This window comes from Bidens hawaiensis, unplaced genomic scaffold, assembly GCF_021521415.1.
Source record: "Bidens hawaiensis isolate Kalapana, Puna unplaced genomic scaffold, B.hawaiensis_p1.1 tig00005179_1, whole genome shotgun sequence".
NCBI classification, from domain to species: Eukaryota; Viridiplantae; Streptophyta; class Magnoliopsida; order Asterales; family Asteraceae; genus Bidens; species Bidens hawaiensis.
Window position 1 is genome coordinate 303509 of NW_027491332.1, and position 24071 is coordinate 327579.

Sequence of the window (24071 nt, forward strand, 5' to 3'; positions counted from 1 at the left end):
ATTCCAACTCAGCACCTTTTGAACTTTTTGAGTGAGATTTTGAGAAGAGTTGCTCTTTGGAGAGCACAGTACAATGAAAGTTGTAAGCTGTGTTCGGGGGGGAGTTATTGTCTATCGTTGGCCTCTATGGTAGAATCAGTCGGGGGACCTGAGAGGCGGTGGTTTACCCTGCGGCGGATGTCAGCGGTTCGAGTCCGCTTATCTCCAACTCGTGAACTTAGCCGATACAAGGCTATATGATAGCACCCAATTTTTCCGATTCGGCGGTTCGATCTATGATTCGTACAAACATGCACAACTACACATACCAATTTAGTTTATTCGGTACGAGTTGCGGTATCAGGATTTTGGTATTCGGTACTTATGGTACGGATACGGGTGTTTTGGTATTTGTACCAGTTTATAATATGTAGAAGTAGTTTGTATGTTTTGGTATTGTGTTATTATGAATGGATTTGGTATTGTGGTTTATTGATTTTATTTTTGGTTTTGGTAGTATGTTTTGTTTGTGCTATTAAGGACCACGGTTTTGGTATTATGGTTTTGTGAATGTCATACCAATTTAGTCAATTTGGTACTCGTCCAGTACCAGTACTTATACCAACTCGGTTTATTTGTTACTAAAAAAACTGCACCAAAACAGTTATTGTACCAAAATACTAGTACCGATTCTGTACTAAATTAAGAGCCTATCTATGTGAATATATGATTTTCTGCCATAATTATTTTTAAACCATTAATTGATAATCATATCCAGGTTCCAAACATGTGGAGGTAGAGGTAGTGAGTTTGAATAATTCATTTCAATAGATATTATAGCAAAAACACACCTTTTTTCTAGCTTTAGCGATCAAAGAATTGAATACAATCCACACCCAAATAAAAAATTCTTGATTTCTTCTTGTTGTTGTTGGTCTTGAATCCAATAGTGTTGGGTCGTGGCTTTAGCTACTGAACTGGGTAGGTTGAATATTGATCAGAATAATGCCTATGGTGTGTTGATTTAAATCCTTTGTTCACGCTTCTGTTGTGTCACACCAAACTGAACTAAAGAGGCCGGTGGCCCTTTTCACTTGGGCCTGCCCATGAATTTAGTTAAGTGGGCTTCAAAACCTATAAGGTTAAGTAGTTAACCACCAAAACTTAAATAATTTTTTTTTACACTATAAACATTAAGTAAAACTTTATTTTGTAGAAATGCACCTAACTGGTCCCATTAATAAGATCACACAATATGTGTATCAGAGAATTCGAATCAACATAATTTGATAGAAAGGATACCCTTTACCACCTGAATGTTTCCTTGGGGCAAGATTTTATAATTAATTAACTTTGCAAATTATATTAAGATACAATTGTTAAAATCCTGAAATATAATTTTATAACATTAATCATTAATATAAATTCTAGCTTTGTATAAATCTTTAGTTTAATAAGTATCATACTTTTTATGTTTGAGGCTATGTATTGCAGGCTTCATGAATTGAGCGTGAGAACACACCACTTTAACGAAAAAGACATGAACAATGACAATGACAACACAAATGTGAAAGGGGCGCAACCCTATAATATGTGAAGATCCTAGAGGACATAAGGCATGTTTGTGTTTGATATTTTATTTTTTTAATTAAAATTAATAAATAATAATATAAAGCATTTATTTATTTCCAACTCATCACATTTCACATTTCACTATCAGTGCGAAAGTTCGTGGATGTAAAATCTGAAACCATCTATATACATGTGACAGTTTTTTTTTTATCACAATTCACATAGCCACAACACATAAACTAATTCTAGAGTTTCAATTCTTACCATAAAGAAGTCTAAACTTTTAACAGTAATCATAACAACCAAAACATGTGTAATTGACTCAAAACACAATTTGTTGATTTGTTCAACGAGTGTACCTTAAAACGCAAAATCTCCAAGTCGACCGGTTTGCGGGTGGCCGTCGTAACAGCGAATGGTTTGGAAGCTTTAAAGGAAGAGAGGTACCGTACGGGATGTGTGGATTAGCTTGGGATTCCAGCATCGGATTATCTGGCAAGTGCACCTTTTGGTGTTACGTGCACGGGGAAGAAAATGAAGCTACAAGCGGTGCATGATGTTGTGAATTTTGTTTCTTTTTTAATTTATTATTATTATTTTTTTTTACTATTTTCCTTGTTTTCTTTTAATAATTTCTTTTTGATTCCCAAATATACCATTGCATTGTTTTGTTTTACGTAAATATTTTGTACCAACACATTAAAATTTTTACATAACATCAAAATAATCAGGTTTTAGTTTACAAATATATCATGTTTAAAAAATTGATTGTATCTTATTGACATGTTTAATTAAATGAATGTGTTTTGCTTAACAATATTTAACCCACCAACCCTTTGTGACCCATTTAACTTATTTTATATCTCATCTACCGGATTAACATGTTTATAATTTGATCATCATTTGTCAAATTGTTTGTATCCTAAAATTACAATAGTGCTTATTCATTTGAATAATTTGCCATATTATATTTGGATAATTGTGTATCATTTTTTTATATACATGAAATCTTTTATTTAATTTGCATTCTTATATATGGGTGCCTTTAAACATATATGTAAATATAAATAAACCGAAAGAAACAACGTAAATAAATAAATAAAGCTTAAGATTGTATATAATAAAATTTTAGCAATGACTATGAAACTCGTAAATTAGTCGCATCCACTTGTTACTAAATCGATCGTTATCCATATATCGCTAGTTTTGAGACAAACGTTTCCCTAAATCAGTCACTAGTCACACGTTGCTATCATGGAAGAGTTTTGGTGAATGATGTACGGAAGGAACTATATACATTCCTCATTAAGGATGGTGGTCTTACCCCCTCGGGCACACGCCCGCTGATCTAGACGCCTTGGTTGCCTGCCCTTCACGATCAATGGCTTAGGTAGTTTTAACACATTTGCACATGGAACAACTCACCAACAGACTATGTGCTTGGGTTCATGATAAAGTCAAAACCTTAGCTTGGAGGGCTTCTTTAGACTGACTTCCCACTTGAATGAGCCTGGCCACTAGCCAAACGTGGTGTAACTTATCTTTATGTGAAATAATGGTGGAAGACTTGGACCAATACTCTCAAAAGTCTTACCGCCATCGGTTCAAACTTCAAACCAATTTGATTGAAAATTGGAAATATGTGTACACTAAGTTTATTAAAATGTAGAAAGAAAATGAATATGACTTCATTATCAATAAAGTACTTTCTCCAATGGAAATATAGTCAAAAAAGGGGAAATGTAAAAATTAAAGTAATAAAAGTATAAAGAAATGTATCAAGTTGTTGATATAAATACGAGGTGGGAGGATTCGATGTCAAGTTGTGGGGAAGTGGACCCCTTTGGTGACAACAAAGTAAATATTTAAGGGTGTTGAGAAAACCGTGTGCATTGTATTCTAGAATGATCATCGTTCAAAATTTAAAAAGGCATCAAATTCTTAAAAGAATTATAGTTGTTGTATCTTAGAGAGTTAGTATGATACATATATAAATTGTTATGTTTTAAAATATGATTGGAGTATATATCTAGAACATCTTTTGTAATCAATAATCAAGGTTGATGGTCTTTTAAAACTCGATATGTTTTTAATGTTATAATAAGTTTAAGCGAGATGTAAGGTATAAATATTAGTATCGACGCCACGCACACTCTGACAATGTGTTAAGTGGGGATTTGCCCCTTTCTTCATCGCTACGGGCACGAGACACGCCTATGCTAAACTACAATATTGTTCACATGCATATCTACTCTATATATTTTTTTTTAAAATTTTGTTAAATTTTATATTTAATGTAATGTTCATTTGTTTATTGTTAAATAGCTTGTGCGTGGTAATTTAAAAAGTAACTCACAACGTAATAACATTAGAGCTAGCTTTTATAACCTAACTTGTTAACAATGTATATGACACATCGAGTTAAATGGGTTTGTATCATGAAAGAATAAACACATCATACGACTAGAAACAGGTCCAAATGAAGTCAACCCGTGTAACCTATTTGTGACACGAATAACGTTAAAATTTATTCATTGAAACATCATAAGTTTTTAATATATAAATAATTAGTATTATAATTAAATCCTCTCTTCTAACCGGTTATCATAGTTTGTTGAGCATTTTATAACTCTAATTTCTTAAAACTTCTATTTTATTGTATTAATTGCTTCTTATTATTCACTTATATAACTTTGTTTGTTTGATATTTTACTCAAATGTTTTATATTCATTAAATATTTTATGCTTTTTTTTTTAAATTTAAATAAAGTAGTACTATGCTTGAATTATTTTTTTATATATATAAATATTAATTAACTAGTACAATGCTCTAAAATAATTTATCCCGTTGAATATAATTTCTGAAAACTCCTATTTTATTAGTTATGGGATTTGGATCAAATACAAATGAAATTAATGTGCTAATTGTGACAATCGTCAATTTCAGGTTAACTCCGTTAACTCAATTCCGTCAATTCAAACTTAAGATCACTGAATCTATAACACACAGTTCATTACATTTAAACTAGGGTTTAAATGACGCTTAACACTTACTACATGTGTAGTCTTTCGGGATTTGCACCGAAACGCAAACGAGTTGACGCAAACGATTGATGAATAAACGAAAAACGTCAACATAATAATTATGTGTTAACATATGTGTTACTTGATTATATTGTGTGTAATGCTAGACAAGAAACAAGAAATAAGTTAGTTAAGTTAGAAAAAAACAACAATTGAAAGTGGAGGGACTTGAGTGTAACTTGTTGTGTTTATAAATAGATCATAACAAGTAAACCCTAACTATTATTATTATTATCCCAACCCCGATCGCCCCCCCCCCCCCTCCCTTGTAAACCCTTGCTGCCGTCGCCTTCACACACACATTCAACCAAGAAATCAAGCTTGTGATTGAAGAACTAGGTGCTAGGAAGGTATAATTGATTATCCTATACATCCTTGTTACTTAATTTTGATGTTTGTTGGGTTAATTGTAAACCCTAACAGCCGATTTTGGTGTGTGTGTATAGTTAATATGATTGTTGTTATTTGAATGATGATTTGATAACTAGATTGAATTTTGTTACATGTAAATTGTTGTGTCTTTGATTTGAGTTCAAACACAAACCCTAATCAAGTATGTAATATGTAATTGATGTGCATGGATGGTGTTTATGGAGTCTAGAGGATCATATGAATGTATGATAGTTCATAGGTTGTTAATATATTGAGTTTGGATGCAAACAGTTTCTGGACAGAATGTGTATTTGATGTTGAAGTGACTGTAACGAAGTGTAAACGTGAAAATTTGTTGAGATTATTGGTACTACAGTAAACTAGGTTGAGTCTAGTTTCTAAAGAATATAAACTTGTAATTTTTGGAACAGTAGAAGTTAACTTTTATGATTTTACAAAAAAGTTGTGCAAAGCTGAGCTATTAGACCTGCTGTTAGGTTGTTTTGTAAATGTTGTATCTCATGAACTACGAGACCAATTGGGTTGGTTCCACTTCTGGAAGTTGACTCATTGAGTTAGGAACCTAGCCCAAGTAGTCTTGCATTTATTGGATTTTTCGTTTAACGGGAATTGCAAATAACATTCTGTTGCGCTTGAATTTGACTGTTATGAGTTTGCTGTAATGATTTGATGATTGTGAGAAAACTATGTGGAATAAAAATATACTAAAATATTTTCTGGAAACCTAAGACATATATGCTTCTGTAATGATTTTTGGTAAATTAATTGAGATGCTATGATCGGTGGAATAGTACAATCTTTTAAGTAGAATTTCTGTCTCGGTGAAACTAGCTGCTGAGTTTTGTGAAAATGCATGAAATATGATACTTGCTAATTTATTATCGTGTTTTGACCAAATTGCCCTTGAGGGGAATGATTGCAAGATAATTGTCATGATTTGACCAAAATGCCCTTACGGGGAATGATTGCTAGTGATGTACTTTATGAATACATGACACGTATATGATTGCTTACACATGTAATATGTCACAAATACACTTGTTAAAGTCACACACGATTCACAAACGAAACATGAAACATGTTATGTGCATAGGTATTATGTGCCGGGTCTAGAGACTCGATAATATTCCGACACTTAGAAAAATCTCTTTGTTGTTTTAGAACGCTAGAGAGAGTTTTTCTGTGACGCGCATCTTGGTGATTTAATTTGGGAATTTCTTCGCAAACAGTGAGTTTCACTTACCCCTTTTAAACTGTTTTAAACGCTTTTCACTTGGGGGAGATAACATACTCCACAACGCATTTAAGATTTTGTCATAAATTATATATCACTTGTAAAGGCTAAGTGGCAAACGAAACATTTGAAGTCCTACACATCGAACCGGTTAATATTTAGAATAGCGAGTCACTGTTGAGTAGTACTACTGGGTTTGACAAACCCCACCCAACGCTAAACTCGACTGGAGGTCGAGCGGGTGTAAATTTGGCTAACACGTACCATGGTCTGGATGACCTGGTGACAAGGCACTTAATAAACGAGTCAGCTTCGGTGTCGAACACTTAGTAATACTTGCTTTATAGGCTAGCTACCTATAGATATATAATTGACATAACACTATCTGGTAACGCTGTAACGCAAAACGCTGTAACGCTGTAACGCAAAACGCTGTAACGCTGTAACGCAAAACGCTGAACGCAAACGCTAAACGATTTATTTTTATATAATTTGTGAACTCACCAACCTTGTGTTGACACTTTTAGTATGTTATTCTCAGGTAGCCGAGGCGGACGCGCGGTTTAGGAACATGCATTGATTGAAAACGCTTTTATTATGCAAACTTATTTTTAACGGTTATCATTGGTTTTAAGTCGTCCTGCGTGACGCAACTTTAGATTAAAGGTTTTTACGCTTCCGCATTTAATTACTCGTAAACGTTTTCATGGTTTTGAAACTTTGTTTTATGGTTTGATTATAACTAATGATTCCGATCCTGTTAGTTCACACCCTCTGACGGTAAAACTCCGTTAGTAGATTTTGAGGGTGTGACACTAATCGTGAGAATCAAATAGATTAATTATATAAACAACTACAATAATTATCAAAAAGTAATAACATAATTACTCTACTTGTATATATAATTACTATACTTGATTCTCACATTTAACACGTTAATTTCATTTGTACGTTAATCTTCTCCATTAGTTATGTCTTATGTCTTATTATTTAGTAACTGATTTTTGATATTCATGCAATCTTTTTTGATGATTAAGATGTTTTATATTATTTTTTTAGTAAATGTTAATAAAGTATACAAGTAGACTATATGAAACTAGATGATTTAATAAACTTATCATAATATATCATGTATAATCAAATATTAAGGGTTGTGGGCAATTTTTAATCCTCCACGCGATTGTTCAAGTACAAGTGTACAACAAATGGTGTGTATTTTGATTCCGAATCACTTAATTTATTAGTTTCAAACATTTTGTTTCCATTTTTAGTGACTAACCTTTAAAATTTGGCTTTTGAAAAACTAAGGGGTCACTGTCGCCTCGTGAAACAAAATCGACTATATTAAATCTATGAGGTTGTTTACTACGTCATCGTCAAGTAGGAAACAAGTCTCTAACGTTTTTCTCTATAACGTTTCGTTTTGGTTTAAAACCTATTTACCGTCAATATGTGTGTGTGAGAGAGAGAGAGAGATAGGAGATTTCCAACTAATTTCAAGGGAAAATTTATAAGGTCGTGGTCAGACCTGTAATGTTATATGGAACAAATTGTTGGGCCATTAATAAGTACATGCGCATAAGCTGGAGGTAGCAGAGATGAGAATGCTAAGGTGGATGTGTGGACACACAAGGTTGGACCGAATTAGAAATAAGGTTTTTTGGGAGAGTTTAGGGTGGCGAACATATCAGATAAGATAAGAGATGGAAGATTGAGATGGTTCGGACATGTGAAGAGTAGAGAGATTACCACCCCCAATTAGATCTGTACAAAACATTACTATAGAGAGGAAGAGTGGTAGAGGCCGACCCAAATTAAATTAGGATGACATGATTAGGCATGATCTGCTACACTTGCATCTCTCCGTGGACATGGTTAATGATATGAATTCTTGAAGATGTAAAATTAACGTTAAGTACTTTTAGAAAGAATGTAGAGTTTGGATAAAATGTGTTAAGTACCTTATTTTTAGTGTTATAGGATATTATATTGTAATTTTTTACTCAATATATATATATATATATATATATATATATATATATATATATATATATATATAAGGTAAGGATCCAAAGAAAACCATTTACAAATTGAGAACTTTGAGAATCATTTTGGACCACTAAAACCACCTTTAAAAAAATATTTTAAAAAATCATAAAACAAAAAATAATAAAAATTTTAAAAAAGTAAAAAAACCAAAATTCTTATCTTTCATTCCGGTTTCATTAAAAAAAATAAAAAAAAGTCGTATTATACACATATGTATAATTTTATATAATTTTTAGTTACGTAATATACACATATATACAGTATCATTTATCTTAAAATATAAACATGTGTACAAAAAAAAACATGTAAATGTACATATATGGATACATTATACATATGTGTATATAATTTAGCTTAACCGAGTTTTTTTTTTATGAAACCGGAATGATAAAATAAGAATTTTGGTCTTTTTACTTTTTTGATTTTTATGTTTTTTTATTTTATGATTTTTTTTATTTTTGAGTTTTTTGTGGTCCAAAATGGTTCTCATAGTTCTCAATTTTAAAAAAGTTCTCTCATGATCCTGATCCTATATATATATATATATATATATATATATATATATATATTTAATTACTTCTTTGTTATCTTTTTATCCATTAACAATATCACCATTTTTATTTATCTATTTACTATTATGACTGTTTTGATATAGTATTATTATTATCTTTATGATGTGGTGTTAGACATTTTGACCTCAAAACACCATCTGATCTAAGTTTTGATAAAAGTATATATTCTCTTTTTTTAGCCACTTCTATTATATTTATTTTCTTATAAGTAGATAATATCTTAAATGATAATTTAAAAAGAGTGACGTTTCTGTCATAATTGATTTTACTAATGCATACTATGAGTTAAAAGAATTTTTGTCATTAATTCGAAACACTTGGGCCCGAGAATCTTGAAAATCTTAAAGGCTCTCATCTCTTACCGGTCACCACTTGGAAATGGTTTTTCTAACTTTCCATTTTAATTATTTTATATTTTGAGAGACTGAAAGTCATACCAAAATTATTTACTTACAGAAGACCAATAACTAAAAATTATACCCTTCTTTTAACAAGATTACTTGAATTAATTTACAATACAACAAGTGTAAATTAATCTTATACTACACTTTGTTCGGAAGCTTCTTGGCATATACAATGTTCAAGTCGAGATATATCATTTTCTATCTATTAATTTGTCTACCATACTCGTATAAACGTCCAAAATAATGTTTTGTTTGACATGTAAAACGTAAAATGGCCCGAGTTTTAGTTTGACTTGTTTGAACAATATGACTAAATTCAACTCATGCTTAACTTGTTTAGTACGGTCTTTTTATATGTATTTACGTTGTAAACGAGATTAGTATTAACAAAAGTTTTTAAAATGATATTATTTCACATTAAGCACTATTAAATTAATTTTATAAGGGCGCAGTTAAATGCATGTTGTAAAAATAATAGGTGCGCGTGTATACATATGAAAGTGTTCAAGCTTTATTGTTAACATAATATACTTGATCTTATACTCGACCCATAATACCCATCCGCATATTTAGATTTCAGATTTTCTGTTTTTAGTCTCAACCATGATATATAGACTAGATATCTTATCGATTTAATTTTGGGCTTAACTATTAGAGACTAGATGATACTTCTGAGAATAACGTGTTATTTAAAGATAACTGTAAAACTCGATTCATATCATATGTATGAAAGTGTTCACTATTCTTTGTCTTGTTTACTCATGCATTTAAGCTTATCTAGACAAATATTCTACCTTAATTTCTTCTTATTTGTTTGCCGATTGTTCCAACTCATGGAATGCCTAGGGATGATAGAATATGCGCGCTTTGCATGCATTGATATGTAAACATAAGCATAAGTATATAATATATAAACAATAAACATATATGATATTAAGAAGCTACATATAGACATGAACATTTTATTATTTTATACACAATCATACGTAAATACATTATACATGAGTATATGGAACTATATATGCATAGAAAATATATAAATAAGAATGTCATATATTTTTAATGTATAAAGATAACAACAATGTACAGTAAATATATTTAATGTTTTACGCTTATTGTGTAAGATGATATAATGAATCATAGCCTGAATTAAATGTAACGTTATACGAGATTGACACATAGAATTACAAAGATAGAGACTGACAGAATGTTAAGGATAGATAAAGTTTTCAAGATATCCACAGGATTGGTTTCTAAAATGAAATGAAATCACTCATGTCTTCAATCACCCTCTCTGGAGATAGATATCATGGAGCCGGATACTTAATTGGTTAAATAATGCATCCCAATTGTTTATTCATAAACAATGAATAATTATTTGAAGAAGACGAATAGAGCCCACAGGAATACAAGATATTATCAGTTTTGCGATATTTATATACGTCAGTTTTTTTTATGGGTGAAGGCTTTCGTATCTCTTCAATTGAGTATTCTTTTTTGTTGGGTTTCGTTTGATTTGTCTTTGCGTAGTTCTTACTTTTGATGTAGTGCTTTTTTATGAGTCCGTTCGTATTGATGTATCATCCTATATGGATATCTGGTTGTTTAATTAGTGACAATTAATTTTAATAAAGCTAATGTTCTATTTTATTGTTATTTTTTTAAATTGAGTGGGTAGTATAATAGGTTACGGTATGTCTAACCCAAAATTAGAATATTTTTTTTAGATCCGAGTTATAACTTTAGGTTATATCTATCACTTATTATATATGATGTATCGATCATGTATTTATAGTAGTGATACCATATATCTCATTCGAGGTAATATGTCCTATTTATTTATTGACTTTCTTTTTTGCTAGAGAGATCAAAAGTAAGTTATTTCGAAAGATTCCAAATAATCAACTTGCTCAATAAACCACAAGATATTAATACTATCAATTATTAGCATACATGCATTTCATTGTTTATTCAAGTTCAAGCTTGATTTAACGAATGATTATTAAAAAGCTAAAAACCACATTACAATTGGTTGGGTTGGGCCAAACCGCTAACTACCCAACTTGGCTCCTATAAGTTCAAGTGTTCCAACTATTCCAACTTCCAATCCTAACCGGTTCCTATAAGTTCAAGTGTACTTTTTTTGGGTATGGCGACTTTACAATGTTCTTTTTTAACCGTTAGTTTTTTTTGTTAATGTTTAAAATGATAAGGTTGGCTTATAAATATAACATGCATAACTGCTAACTACTATTTCATGAAAAGATAAACAAACTCTATCAGGTTTGGTGGGTCTGCTAGACCAGTGTGTTAACTTTTTTTCTTTTTTTAATTGTAAGTTTGTACTAAAATTTAATAATGTTGGTCTAAGACTACAAAACTATGATAATTGCTATATTAAAAAATGAAATAATAATAATAATAGAGGTTAACAACCGGTAAGTTTACATGGTCGGTAACAAGTTCGAAACCATTCAACCGAACCGTTTTTTATTAGAAGAATCAAGACATACATGTGACAGTTCTATATGTATATAATATAACATAATCAGAAGCTTTGACTGTAGAAACACATCAACAACATGATACATGTTACAATTTAATAAAATCATCAAATTAATGGATGCAACCGAACAAACGGAGAATCAGCAAGTTCCTGGAATTCTCCATTAATGCCACAAGCTTGGATGATAAACTTAACGCCTGTAACGCCAGCTGGAACCGAAAGCGCAGATACATAATAAGCCTCCACTAATGCTACTCCAACATACTTTGATGCCTGTACTGATTCTTCATTTGTTCCATTTGTTTCATTTTCCACATAAATGTTGTACTTAGAAAACACAGAAGCAACATTACTATTCAACTTCCAAATAATATTAACCGAAAGTGTTTTGTTTCCTTGATGATCAGATTTCCAGTTGATATTTTGGCTTTCAACATGCCAGTTTGAAGCGGGTGGGAAAATGGTATTGTCTGTGGAACCTTTAATGGAAATGTGACCTAAAACTGCATGATATTCGGATGATGCAGACTTAGGGTCTGACTTGTAGCATAGAGCGTGGATTCCGGTTAATGTGGAATCTTGCATTGTGACATTAGTTTCTTGTATGATCCATTCGGGTACGGTTTCAATCTTTTTAACGTGATGGGGCATTATGACGGTGTTAAATTTACTGGAAAAACGCTCCATGGTAAGTAATGCGTCGCCCCATGACGCTAGAAGAATTGATGTTGTGTTTTCTGCATCGTCGTTGGTGTTGGTGAATTCAAGTTTGAGACCGATCACAGAGCTCCCTTCTGCTTTCACCTGTTGAATGTACATATTAGTTGTTTAAAATCGTGACAAGAAGACTGAAACGGCCGGGTCGGGTTGTGTTGGCCCGGAAGCACTTTTTGTCTATTTTTTTTAACTTTCTGAATGTTAACTATGATTACAAATTCTAGAGGTGTGCATGGGTCGGTTAGGAAACCAAGCCGAAAATTCTGTTTTTAAGTTTTCTAAAACCTTTCGGTTTTGGTTTTGCAGGCTTGAAACTTTTGTACAAAAAGAAGGCCTAAAATAGTGAATTTGGGCCTAAATTTTTGTTTAATTAGATTAACTGATTGTTACACATTTGGGCATAAAATTTTTTGGGTTACACCAATTATTATGCTTACAGTTCGGCTTTTATTTTATTTTTTATTACTGGTTTAGTATGGTTTTTTTAAGGGAGAAGTACACGCAAAACTGAAACCAAACTAGAAATTCGGTTGTTGAGAAATCATAAAACCGAACTGACAGTTTTGGTTATATCGGTTATTTTGGCTACGGGTTGGTTGTTTCGGTTTAGTGCACATCCCTAACAAAAACATAACTATGAGTGAAACGATTTAGAAGGTTCCTCTTTTAGCCAAAAATTCTGGTATGCAGAGCTGGCTTTGAGGGGGGAGGGTAGGCCGACCATCCCCGGCCCAATCACCCCGATAGGCCCAATTAATTTTTTTTTCTTTTGAAAAAAATATGTATACTTAATATTAAACCCAATTACTTAATTCATTTAGGCACATTTTTATTAAAAAAATTGCACAACCTAAATAATAATCAGTAAGCCCATTTAAACATTTAATTGTTTATGCCCATTAAAAGTACTTTTACCAAAGGCCCAAATTTTCTCGCCTTCGGTCCAAAAATTTTCAACGATTCTCGGGGTCAACCCTGCTGATATGGCCCGATTGAGATTAGCGCAACCCAGATTGAACCATTTATTAGTGAACATGTCGTAAAGTGTTTTATGAAAAGTCAGTTAATCAATGGATTACCGAGAATGTTAAGCAAAGTGGTGAAGTTCCCAAATGAAGTTCTCCCAGAAAGATTCTTTTGGTAATATAAGAATCGCCTTCGAGGACTCCTTTAAATGTAATGTTCCCTCCTCCACTATAGGATGCTCCTTTAAAACTAAAAAGTTACAACATCCAAATTGCATTTTAGAATAAAAGAATTATGTTAAAAATACAAGATAAAACTCAGCGAATACATATTCGTTAACTTACTCGATAAACGCATGAATTGCTTCGGTTGCAGTATCTTCAGAAAACTCGAGATATGGCTGTCAAATACAGTTATAACATGAATCTTAAGACTTATAACATTCAAATATTGTAGTGTAAAATGTGATATATTCCAAAAGAACTCACAAAAGTATGCTACCTGAAAGCTTTGATTTGAAAGATTATTCCAAGGTGCATCTGATACTAGATTTCCATCAACAGATAAATGGTAACCATGACCCTATTAAAAATAATGTAAACTATAAAATTAAAATAATGCTATAAAAGTATGCATATTAATATATTATGTACCTGATCAAAGTTTGAGTAGAAAGGAAGAACTTTAGGATATTTTTGTGTAATATCCCATGATTTCTCAACAAGGTTCCACCACCTAACACAAACAGAAGTCTAATATCTAAGAACATAACTATATAGTAAGATAAACATATAAAATTAACAATATCAAAATAATGGGATACCGATTCTGAGCTGTCTGAAAATCAGGTGGTTGTTGTGTTTCATAAACCCATCCGGGAGCAAACATGGCTGCTGACACATCATTCTTCTTAATTACATCAAGTGCTACATTTGTCTACTATGCAAAAGATGATGAATGTTACGTTAAAAGAAAAAATAAGACGGTATTTAAAATCTAATGAATATATTAGGCACGCACTGTCCATTGTCCGTCACCATAAGTGCCTCGACCAAAAACATCGATTCCCATGTAAACATCAAACTTTCTATCACCAGCAACAGCAGCCGAGAGGCGTGGATAATCTTCCTACATTGTAAACATTATATTTCATAAATAAAGAGTAGAGATATAAATCAAGTAATCAAAAGAGTGAAACTATTGATAGAAATAAAATACCTGCCAAGAATAGTTCAAGAATATGCCATCAGATATATCAAAAAATGGTTTGTTACTTTCATTCAGTTGATTTTGCCAATTCAATTGACCTTCAATGGTAACACTGTCATACCTACATAATAAAAATAAACCACACGCTTTGGTTTATAATAAAAACAAAATAAAAAATTTGTTAAAAACATGAAAACACCTACCATATAACTAAAGATCCGGGAACCGAAGAATGCATAACCTCGGTTAAATGGCTAACAAACTCTTTCAAAATAGGAATCTTTTCTATATCCAAACTGACCTCCATATTTATCTGTTGGAGCAGGACAATATAAAAGCTACCAATAACATTCTCATTTTATAAAACAAATCAGTAATATGTCTTAATTGGAAAATGTATAAGTTAAATTTCAAGACATGGAATATATAGAATTACCAGCCACCCATCAAACCCTAATGCCTCAGCAAGCTCAGCCAACCGCTTGGCATACATCCTGGCAACCGCAGGCGTTGCCAGTAACTGCTCGGCGATCACCCGTCCGTCATCCCACTCTACTATAAAAGTTCCCAATACCTGAAATTCAAAAAACATTTAGAAATGCTGCAAAAGTTCATCAACAAATTATTTTTTTTTTGTTATCTTCTATTATCATAAAAAAGACCAGTGTTTACAACGAACAGAAGACAAACAGGTAACAAGCTGTGTCGCCAGCCCTTTTGGGACAACAAAACTAAGTCTTTAAAAAATTATATTCATAGATCTTGGGTAGTGGTGCAAACGAGCCGAGCTGCTCGCGAGCTACTCTAGCACGGATCAATAAAAAACTCGAACCGAACCGAACCGAACTGAGCCAAACCTGAGCCTTAGATAAATCTCGTTTTAGTTATTGAGACCGAACTCAAGCCTTGTATGGGAAGCTTGTTTAGGCTAGTGGGGCCTTAACGAGCCATGTGCTTTTTTAAGTTTTACCCCTTCTAAGTATTAATCTCACACTACACATCCGAGCTCGGGCTAAGCTTTGACTTGTTTAAGGTACTACACGAGCTCGAGCTGAGCTTAGGCTCATTTAAGTTTTTCTCAAAATATATAAATATAATTAAAAATGTATATAAAATAATAAATTGTATATAAATAATAAACGAGCCAAGCCCGATCTGAGCCCGGGCTTGAAATAAACTCATGAGCCCATCTTAGGGCCTTAGGCTCACTTAAAATTTTTCTCAAAATATATAACTATCATTAAATAATAAACAAGCCGAGCCCGAGCTTGAAAAAACAACTCACGATCCAAGCTCGAGTTCTAGAAAAAGAGCACCCAATGACCCGAGCTTAGGTTGTTCAAGGTTTTTCTCAAAATATATAAATATAATAAAAAATGTATATTAATTGATAAATAAATAAATAATAAACGAGCCGAACTCAATCCAAGCCCGAGCTTGAAAAACAACTCACGAGCAGAGCTTGAGCTTTAGAAAAAAAGCCCAAAACAAACGAGCTCGGGCTCGGCTCATTTACACCAATAATTTTGAATCATAACATTCCTACTCATGACTCAAACAAAAAAACATTAAATACAAATGGTATAAACACGAAAGATATATAAAACGTCAGCGCGTAATACAGAATTACCTTGACACCGTGTTTATGAGCAGCATTAACCCAACAAGGAGGCGGCAAAGTAACCAACTCATGAGCAAAATAAACAAACACATCAATCAAATACCAATGCCAAATCGCATACGCATCCGGGTTACTCCCTCCTTGAATCCACTTATCATCAATGTACCCTCCAGCCATATCATGGCACACCATCATCCTCCGTCTATTCGGCAACTTAACATCGGCACCGTTGCTAGAAACTAAAGGAACTGAAGCTTTGTTGAATTGGAAATGAAATGAATTGAAGTATGTACGGTTTTTAAGCTCTTCTAAGGTTTTGATCGGGTATGAAACGGGTGTGGATGGCGCTTTCGGGTCGAAAACGATAACGTTGGTGGTCATGTTTGGGGAGAATGAGGAGAAGATTGGATTGGTGATTGAGTTGTAGAAGGTTTTGATTGAGATTAAGGTTTGACGGGGTATATATGTTCTTAGGAGGTGGTTTAGCATAGGCTAAGGTTGTTGTGATTTGGGACAGATGATGATTGATGAAGTCTGTAAAGGTTCGTTGACTTTGGGGGTAAATTTGTTATTTGAATATGTGTTGGTTTAGTAAAAGGCTTGCTAATGTGCTGGACCGCTGGATGCATGTGATGGAATATTGACAGATGATTGCCGAATCAGTGTTTATTTTAAAAAATACTGGCGAATAAATGAATAATTCGTTTTTTTCCCCCGAATACCTGTATCCACCTCCGCTCTCAGGTTGGACAGTAAGGGTCGGAGAAGGGCAATCACTCATTCTTAAAACCAGCGTTCTTAAGGCCAAAGAGTCGGCGGAAAAGGGGGGAAAGCTCTCCGTTCCTGGTTCTCCTGTAGCTGGATCCTCCGGAACCACAAGAATCCTTAGTTAGAATTAGAATGGGATTCCAACTCAGTACCTTTTGAACCTTTTGAGTGAGATTTTGAGAAGAGTTGCTCTTTGGAGAACACAGTACGATGAAAGTTGTAAGCTGTGTTCGGGGGGGAGTTATTGTCTATCGTTGGCCTCTATGGTAGAATCAGCCGGGGGACCTGAGAGGCGGTGGTTTACCCTGCGGCGGATGTCAGCGGTTCGAGTCCGCTTATCTCCAACTCGTGAACTTAGCCGATACAAGGCTATATGATAGCACCCAATTTTTCCGATTCGGCGGTTCGATCTATGATTCGTACAAACGTGCACAACTACATATACCAATTTAGTTTATTCGGTACGAGTTGCGGTATCAGGATTTTGGTATTCGGTACTTATGGTACGGATACGGGTGTTTTGGTATTTGTACCAGTTTATAATATGTAGAAGTAGTTTGTATGTTTTGGTATTGTGTTATTATGAATGGATTTGGTATTGTGGTTTATTGATTTTATTTTTGGTTTTGGTAGTATGTTTTGTTTGTGCTATTAAGGACCACGGTTTTGGTATTATGGTTTTGTGAATGTCATACCAATTTAGTCAATTTGGTACTCGTCCAGTACCAGTACTTATACCAACTCGGTTTATTTGTTACTAAAAAAAACTGCACCAAAACAGTTATTGTACCAAAATACTAGTACTGATTCTGTACTAAATTAAGAACCTATCTATGTGAATATATGATTTTCTGCCATAATTATTTTTAAACCATTAATTGATAATCATATCCAGGTTCCAAACATGTGGAGGTAGAGGTTGTGAGTTTGAATAATTCATTTCAATAGATATTATAGCAAAAACACACCTTTTTTCTAGCTTTAGCGATCAAAGAATTGAATACAATCCACACCCAAATAAAAAATTCTTGATTTCTTCTTGTTGTTGTTGGTCTTGAATCCAATAGTGTTGGGTCGTGGCTTTAGCTACTGAACTGGGTAGGTTGAATATTGATCAGAATAATGCCTATGGTGTGTTGATTTAAATCCTTTGTTCACGCTTCTGTTGTGTCACACCAAACTGAACTAAAGAGGCCGGTGGCCCTTTTCACTTGGGCCTGCCCATGAATTTAGTTAAGTGGGCTTCAAAACCTATAAGGTTAAGTAGTTAACCACCAAAACTTAAATAATTTTTTTTTACACTATAAATATTTTGTACCAACACATTAAAATTTTTACATAACATCAAAATAATCAGGTTTTAGTTTACAAATATATCATGTTTAAAAAATTGATTGTATCTTATTGACATGTTTAATTAAATGAATGTGTTTTGCTTAACAATATTTAACCCACCAACCCTTTGTGACCCATTTAACTTATTTTATATCTCATCTACCGGATTAACATGTTTATAATTTGATCATCATTTGTCAAATTGTTTGTATCCTAAAATTACAATAGTGCTTATTCATTTGAATAATTTGCCATATTATATTTGGATAATTGTGTATCATTTTTTTATATATATGAAATCTTTTATTTAATTTGCATTTTTATATATGGGTGCCTTTAAAGATATATGTAAATATAAATAAACCGAAAGAAACAACGTATATAAATAAATAAAGCTTAAGATTGTATATAATAAAATTTTAGCAATGACTATGAAACTCGTAAATTAGTCGCATCCACTTGTTACTAAATCGATCGTTATCCATATATCGCTAGTTTTGAGACAAACGTTTCCCTAAATCAGTCACTAGTCACACGTTGCTATCATGGAAGAGTTTTGGTGAATGATGTACGGAAGGAACTATATACATTCCTCATTAAGGATGGTGGTCTTACCCCCTCGGGCACACGCCCGCTGATCTAGACGCCTTGGTTGCCTGCCCTTCACGATCAATGGCTTAGGTAGTTTTAACACATTTGCACATGGAACAACTCACCAACAGACTATGTGCTTGGGTCCATGATAAAGTCAAAACCTTAGCTTGGAGGGCTTCTTTAGACTGACTTCCCACTTGAATGAGCCTGGCCACTAGCCAAACGTGGTGTAACTTATCTTTATGTGAAATAATGGTGGAAGACTTGGACCAATACTCTCAAAAGTCTTAACCGCCATCGGTTCAAACTTCAAACCAATTTGATTGAAAATTGGAAATATGTGTACACTAAGTTTATTAAAATGTAGAAAGAAAATGAATATGACTTCATTATCAATAAAGTACTTTCTCCAATGGAAATATAGTCAAAAAAGGGGAAATGTAAAAATTAAAGTAATAAAAGTATAAAGAAATGTATCAAGTTGTTGATATAAATACGAGGTGGGAGGATTCGATGTCAAGTTGTGGGGAAGTGGACCCCTTTGGTGACAACAAAGTAAATATTTAAGGTTGTTGAGAAAACCGTGTGCGTTGTATTCTAGAATGATCATCGTTCAAAATTTAAAAATGCATCAAATTCTTAAAAGAATTATAGTTGTTGTATCTTAGAGAGTTAGTATGATACATATATAAATTGTTATGTTTTAAAATATGATTGGAGTATATATCTAGAATATCTTTTGTAATCAATAATCAAGGTTGATGGTCTTTTAAAACTCGATATGTTTTTAATGTTATAATAATTTTAAGCGAGATGTAAGGTATAAATATTAGTATCGACGCCACGTACACTCTGACAATGTGTTAAGTGGGGATTTGCCCCTTTCTTCATCGCTACGGGCACGATACACGCCTATGCTAAACTACAATATTGTTCACATGCATATCTACTCTATATATATTTTTTTTTAAATTTTGTTAAATTTTATATTTAATGTAATGTTCATTTGTTTATTGTTAAATAGCTTGTGCGTGGTAATTTAAAAAGTAACTCACAACGTAATAACATTAGAGCTAGCTTTTATAACCTAACTTGTTAACATTGTATATGACACATCGAGTTAAATGGGTTTGTATCATGAACGAATAAACACATCATACGACTAGAAACAGGTCCAAATGAAGTCAACCCGTGTAACCTATTTGTGACACGAATAACGTTAAAATTTATTCATTGAAACATCATAAGTTTTTAATATATAAATAATTAGTATTATAATTAAATCCCCTCTTCTAACCGGTTATCATAGTTTGTTGAGCATTTTATAACTCTAATTTCTTAAAACTTCTATTTTATTGTATTAATTGCTTCTTATTATTCACTTATATAACTTTGTTTGTTTGATATTTTACTCAAATGTTTTATATTCATTAAATATTTTATGCTTTTTTTTTAAATTTAAATAAAGTAGTACTATGCTTGAATTATTTTTTTATATATATAAATATTAATTAACTAGTACAATGCTCTAAAATAATTTATCCCGTTGAATATAATTTCTGAAAACTCCTATTTTATTAGTTATGGGGTTTGGATCAAATACAAATGAAAGTAATGTGCTAATCGTTTTTATGGGTGAAGGCTTTCGTATCTCTTCAATTGAGTATTCTTTTTTGTTGGGTTTCGTTTGATTTGTCTTTGCGTAGTTCTTACTTTTGATGTAGTACTTTTTTATGAGTCCGTTCGTATTGATGTATCATCCTATATGGATATCTGGTTGTTTAATTAGTGACAATTAATTTTAATAAAGCTAATGTTCTATTTTATTGTTATTTTTTTAAATTGAGTGGGTAGTATAATAGGTTACGATATGTCTACCCCAAAATTAGAATATTTTTTTTAGATCCGAGTTATAACTTTAGGTTATATCTATCACTTATTATATATGATGTATCGATCATGTATTTATAGTAGTGATACCATATATCTCATTCGAGGTAATATGTCCTATTTATTTATTGACTTTCTTTTTTGCTAGAGAGATCAAAAGTAAGTTATTTCGAAAGATTCCAAATAATCAACTTGTTCAATAAACCACAAGATATTAATACTATCAATTATTAGCATACATGCATTTCATTGTTTATTCAAGTTCAAGCTTGATCTAACGAATGATTATTAAAAAGCTAAAAACCACATTACAATTGAAGTTTTATCTTACATGAGTTTTAAATGTCAGTAAACAATGAAATAATATATCAAAATATTCCATGCAGACCTCTAAATCCTTTCTTCTATATAGTGTAACATGAAACCATGTAAAAAACACTAGTAAAAAACATGAACAAACAAAATAAAAAATTGAAACTTTGTTCTCTAAATCTCTACCCACATCATGGATCAAGTAAAATCCATGAAAAAAAAAAGAAACACAACGATCATCAACACATTAATCCACAAGCTTGTCGATTTGAATCCGATTAGTTATTTACTCTTACGTCACGCCATAGCTAAACCATCCCATCCGATTTCACACCATCGAACAATCAAACGATCCGTTTTAGACCATAGACAGTCAAGCTTTGATTTATTTCTTTTTGTTGAAAACAGCCCTCCGACATCCACTTGGACACTAGTCTGAAACGACGTGGGATTAGATATCGGACGGTGTGTGTATAGCTGACCTCTTTAAACCCGTTACTCTCAGTTCTTCACCAAATTATTCTCAGCAAGTTGCTTCAACGAAATCAAGTTACATCTAACAATAGTATCCACAAACACACACGTCTCTTCCTTAGTATTCTCCGACGGCACATCCACAACATAAGACTCCACAACAACCGTGTTCTCATCACAGATCGGTGTGGAGGGTGGTAACAGATCTGTAGTTATTCAACCGATGGTCACCACCCACAACACTAAAACTCATAACATGCTGATGATCATCAAGGATCTCAAGTCTTTCGGTGCTGGATCCAGCTGGCAGTCCAGACACCACGTGGACTTCTCTTTAAGATCCCACATCACCGTCACCGAGAATCACATGACAGCTTTTCAGGAAGTGCTTGTAAACCTGAGAATTTATATTAATATTTCATTAAAAAAAAACTAGTGTTTATATTGATACAGAAGGCAAGCAGGTAAAAAGTTGTGCCGTTTACACGTTTTGAATAACAAAACTGAGTCATTTAAACAAAATAACCTAAGGTTTGTCAAAACGTCAGACCAGACGGAGAAGTTATATCAAGATTTCATTAAAAACTAGTGATTATATCGATACAGAAGACAAACAGGCAAAAAGTTATGCCTCTAAAACACTTTTTGAATAACAAAAATGAGTCGTTTTAAAAAGTTATTTGGGTCTAACGGAGAAGTTAAATTAATATTTCATTAAAAACTAGTGTTTACTAAAATCCAATGTTTATATCGATAAAGAAGGAAAACAAACAGACAAAAAGTTGCGCCGAACACTTTTGGATAGCAAAACTGAGTCGTTTTATAAAATTACCTGAGGTTTGTCGAAACATCGGATGACAGACCAGACGGAGGAGATGGGAGCGGATATCGTTTGAATGACGGCGGAGGAGCACTGGTGTGGCCCAACCGTGTGGGTGTGGTGGTGGGTGGATCTTCCGGGATGTAGATGGAGGATGGGAGTCTCCATACGGTGGTGGTTGGTGGTTGGCGGTGGTGGTGGGTGTGGGTTGGATTCTTTGAATTTGAATGGGTGAAGGCATGCTTTGTTTTTTTTAATAATAATAATAATAATATTAATGGGTGTGATGATAGATACAGATAGATAGATAGATGATATATAGTGTGAGGAATGGAGTTATGTATGGGGAGCAAGTTGTAAATTTTAAAGAAGAAACACAGGGATTACGCCGGACATGCAAGTGGTAGCAAGTAGCAACCAACTTGCATATAATCTTTTTCATCTTTTTTTATTTCTTTATTAAGGAAAAGATTTATATGAAAATAAAAATCTAACTGTTTTTCTTTGAAGGAAACTAGTTTTTTAGGCCGCAAGACTGTTAAAACAGATTAAAAACTATTCGTAAAAATGTTTAATTATGTAGATACATTGTGTTGTGTTAACTCGACAAATTTGGAGTAAAACGTAAAGATTATTATAGAAAAGAATAACGAAGTCGAAACAGTATTGCAACGGGACTGTTAAAACAGAAAAAAAATAGACGTAAAAATGTTGAACCACACATACAAGTTGTGTCGTGTTAACTCGCAAAATTTAGACGGAAATGTAAAGCATTATTGCAAAAAATAATTATAAGTCGAAATAATATAGCATGATTCAAGCAGGTTTGAATTAATAATGAAAGTAAGATTATTATAGATTATAAGGTAATTTATTAAAATTTAAAGTAACCACAAATGTTATTTTGTATTTTAAGGAAGAAAACCAAAATGTATATATAACATGCAATAAAAGTTAATCCATCTACTGATCTACACAATCGCCATGTAAAATGAGCAACAGATTAATTAACTTAATATATCAACCATTATTAGGACCCTCGTAGTGACGGAGATTGAAAGAGAGATTGAGGGGCGATTGGAAAGGAACAACCTGGGGATACTGTGACATTCGTCAAATTTGAGTCTCGAGTTATATTCGTATTTTAAACTTTTATTTTGTAAAAAACGCTCAAACATTTTTAGAACCTTAATTTATTTATTATATAATAATATTATGGACATCGATTATCAATAAATCGATGTTTGTCATATTATAGAGTCGTTAAGAAAACATAAGGGGTCCAAACCGATTTTTCGTAAAATTGTTATTAGTTTAAGAAACTTTAAACTAAATTTAAACTTGTTTAAAACTTGAGGGGTTATTTTTGAAAATATATATAATACATATATATATAAAAGAAACCCTAAACCTAACTATAACAACACAAACAAACCCACAGCCGCCTCCCTCTATCTCGTTCATTTTTCGGCGCCGAATTTCGACGGCCGGCGCATCTCCGGCGGATCCGGCGACACCCCACCACCTCCGAACACCACCCACCACCTCCACCGCAACCATCACTCCAACCAC

General features: G+C 32.8%; 1 protein-coding gene and 1 pseudogene across 2 annotated transcripts; both read right to left on the reverse strand.

Annotated features, from left to right (window-relative positions):
- Positions 1-11898: 11898 nt before the first annotated feature.
- LOC143629237 (cytosolic endo-beta-N-acetylglucosaminidase 1-like) lies at positions 11899-17001 on the reverse strand. The gene is made up of 11 exons (XM_077098561.1): positions 16316-17001; positions 15122-15259; positions 14889-14998; positions 14695-14806; positions 14497-14604; positions 14300-14412; positions 14130-14211; positions 13978-14058; positions 13821-13876; positions 13590-13725; positions 11899-12597 (listed from the first exon to the last, which is right to left on the reverse strand). Exons 1-11 carry the CDS (start codon positions 16793-16795, stop codon positions 11899-11901), a joined length of 2115 nt encoding a protein of 704 aa, XP_076954676.1. The 5' UTR covers positions 16796-17001.
- Positions 17002-21168: 4167 nt separating this feature from the next.
- Positions 21169-22892, reverse strand: LOC143629190 (abscisic acid receptor PYL4-like; annotated as a pseudogene). Its single transcript, XR_013152897.1, has 2 exons — positions 22512-22892; positions 21169-22076 (listed from the first exon to the last, which is right to left on the reverse strand). The product of XR_013152897.1 is annotated as an abscisic acid receptor PYL4-like (transcript).
- Positions 22893-24071: the final 1179 nt, after the last annotated feature.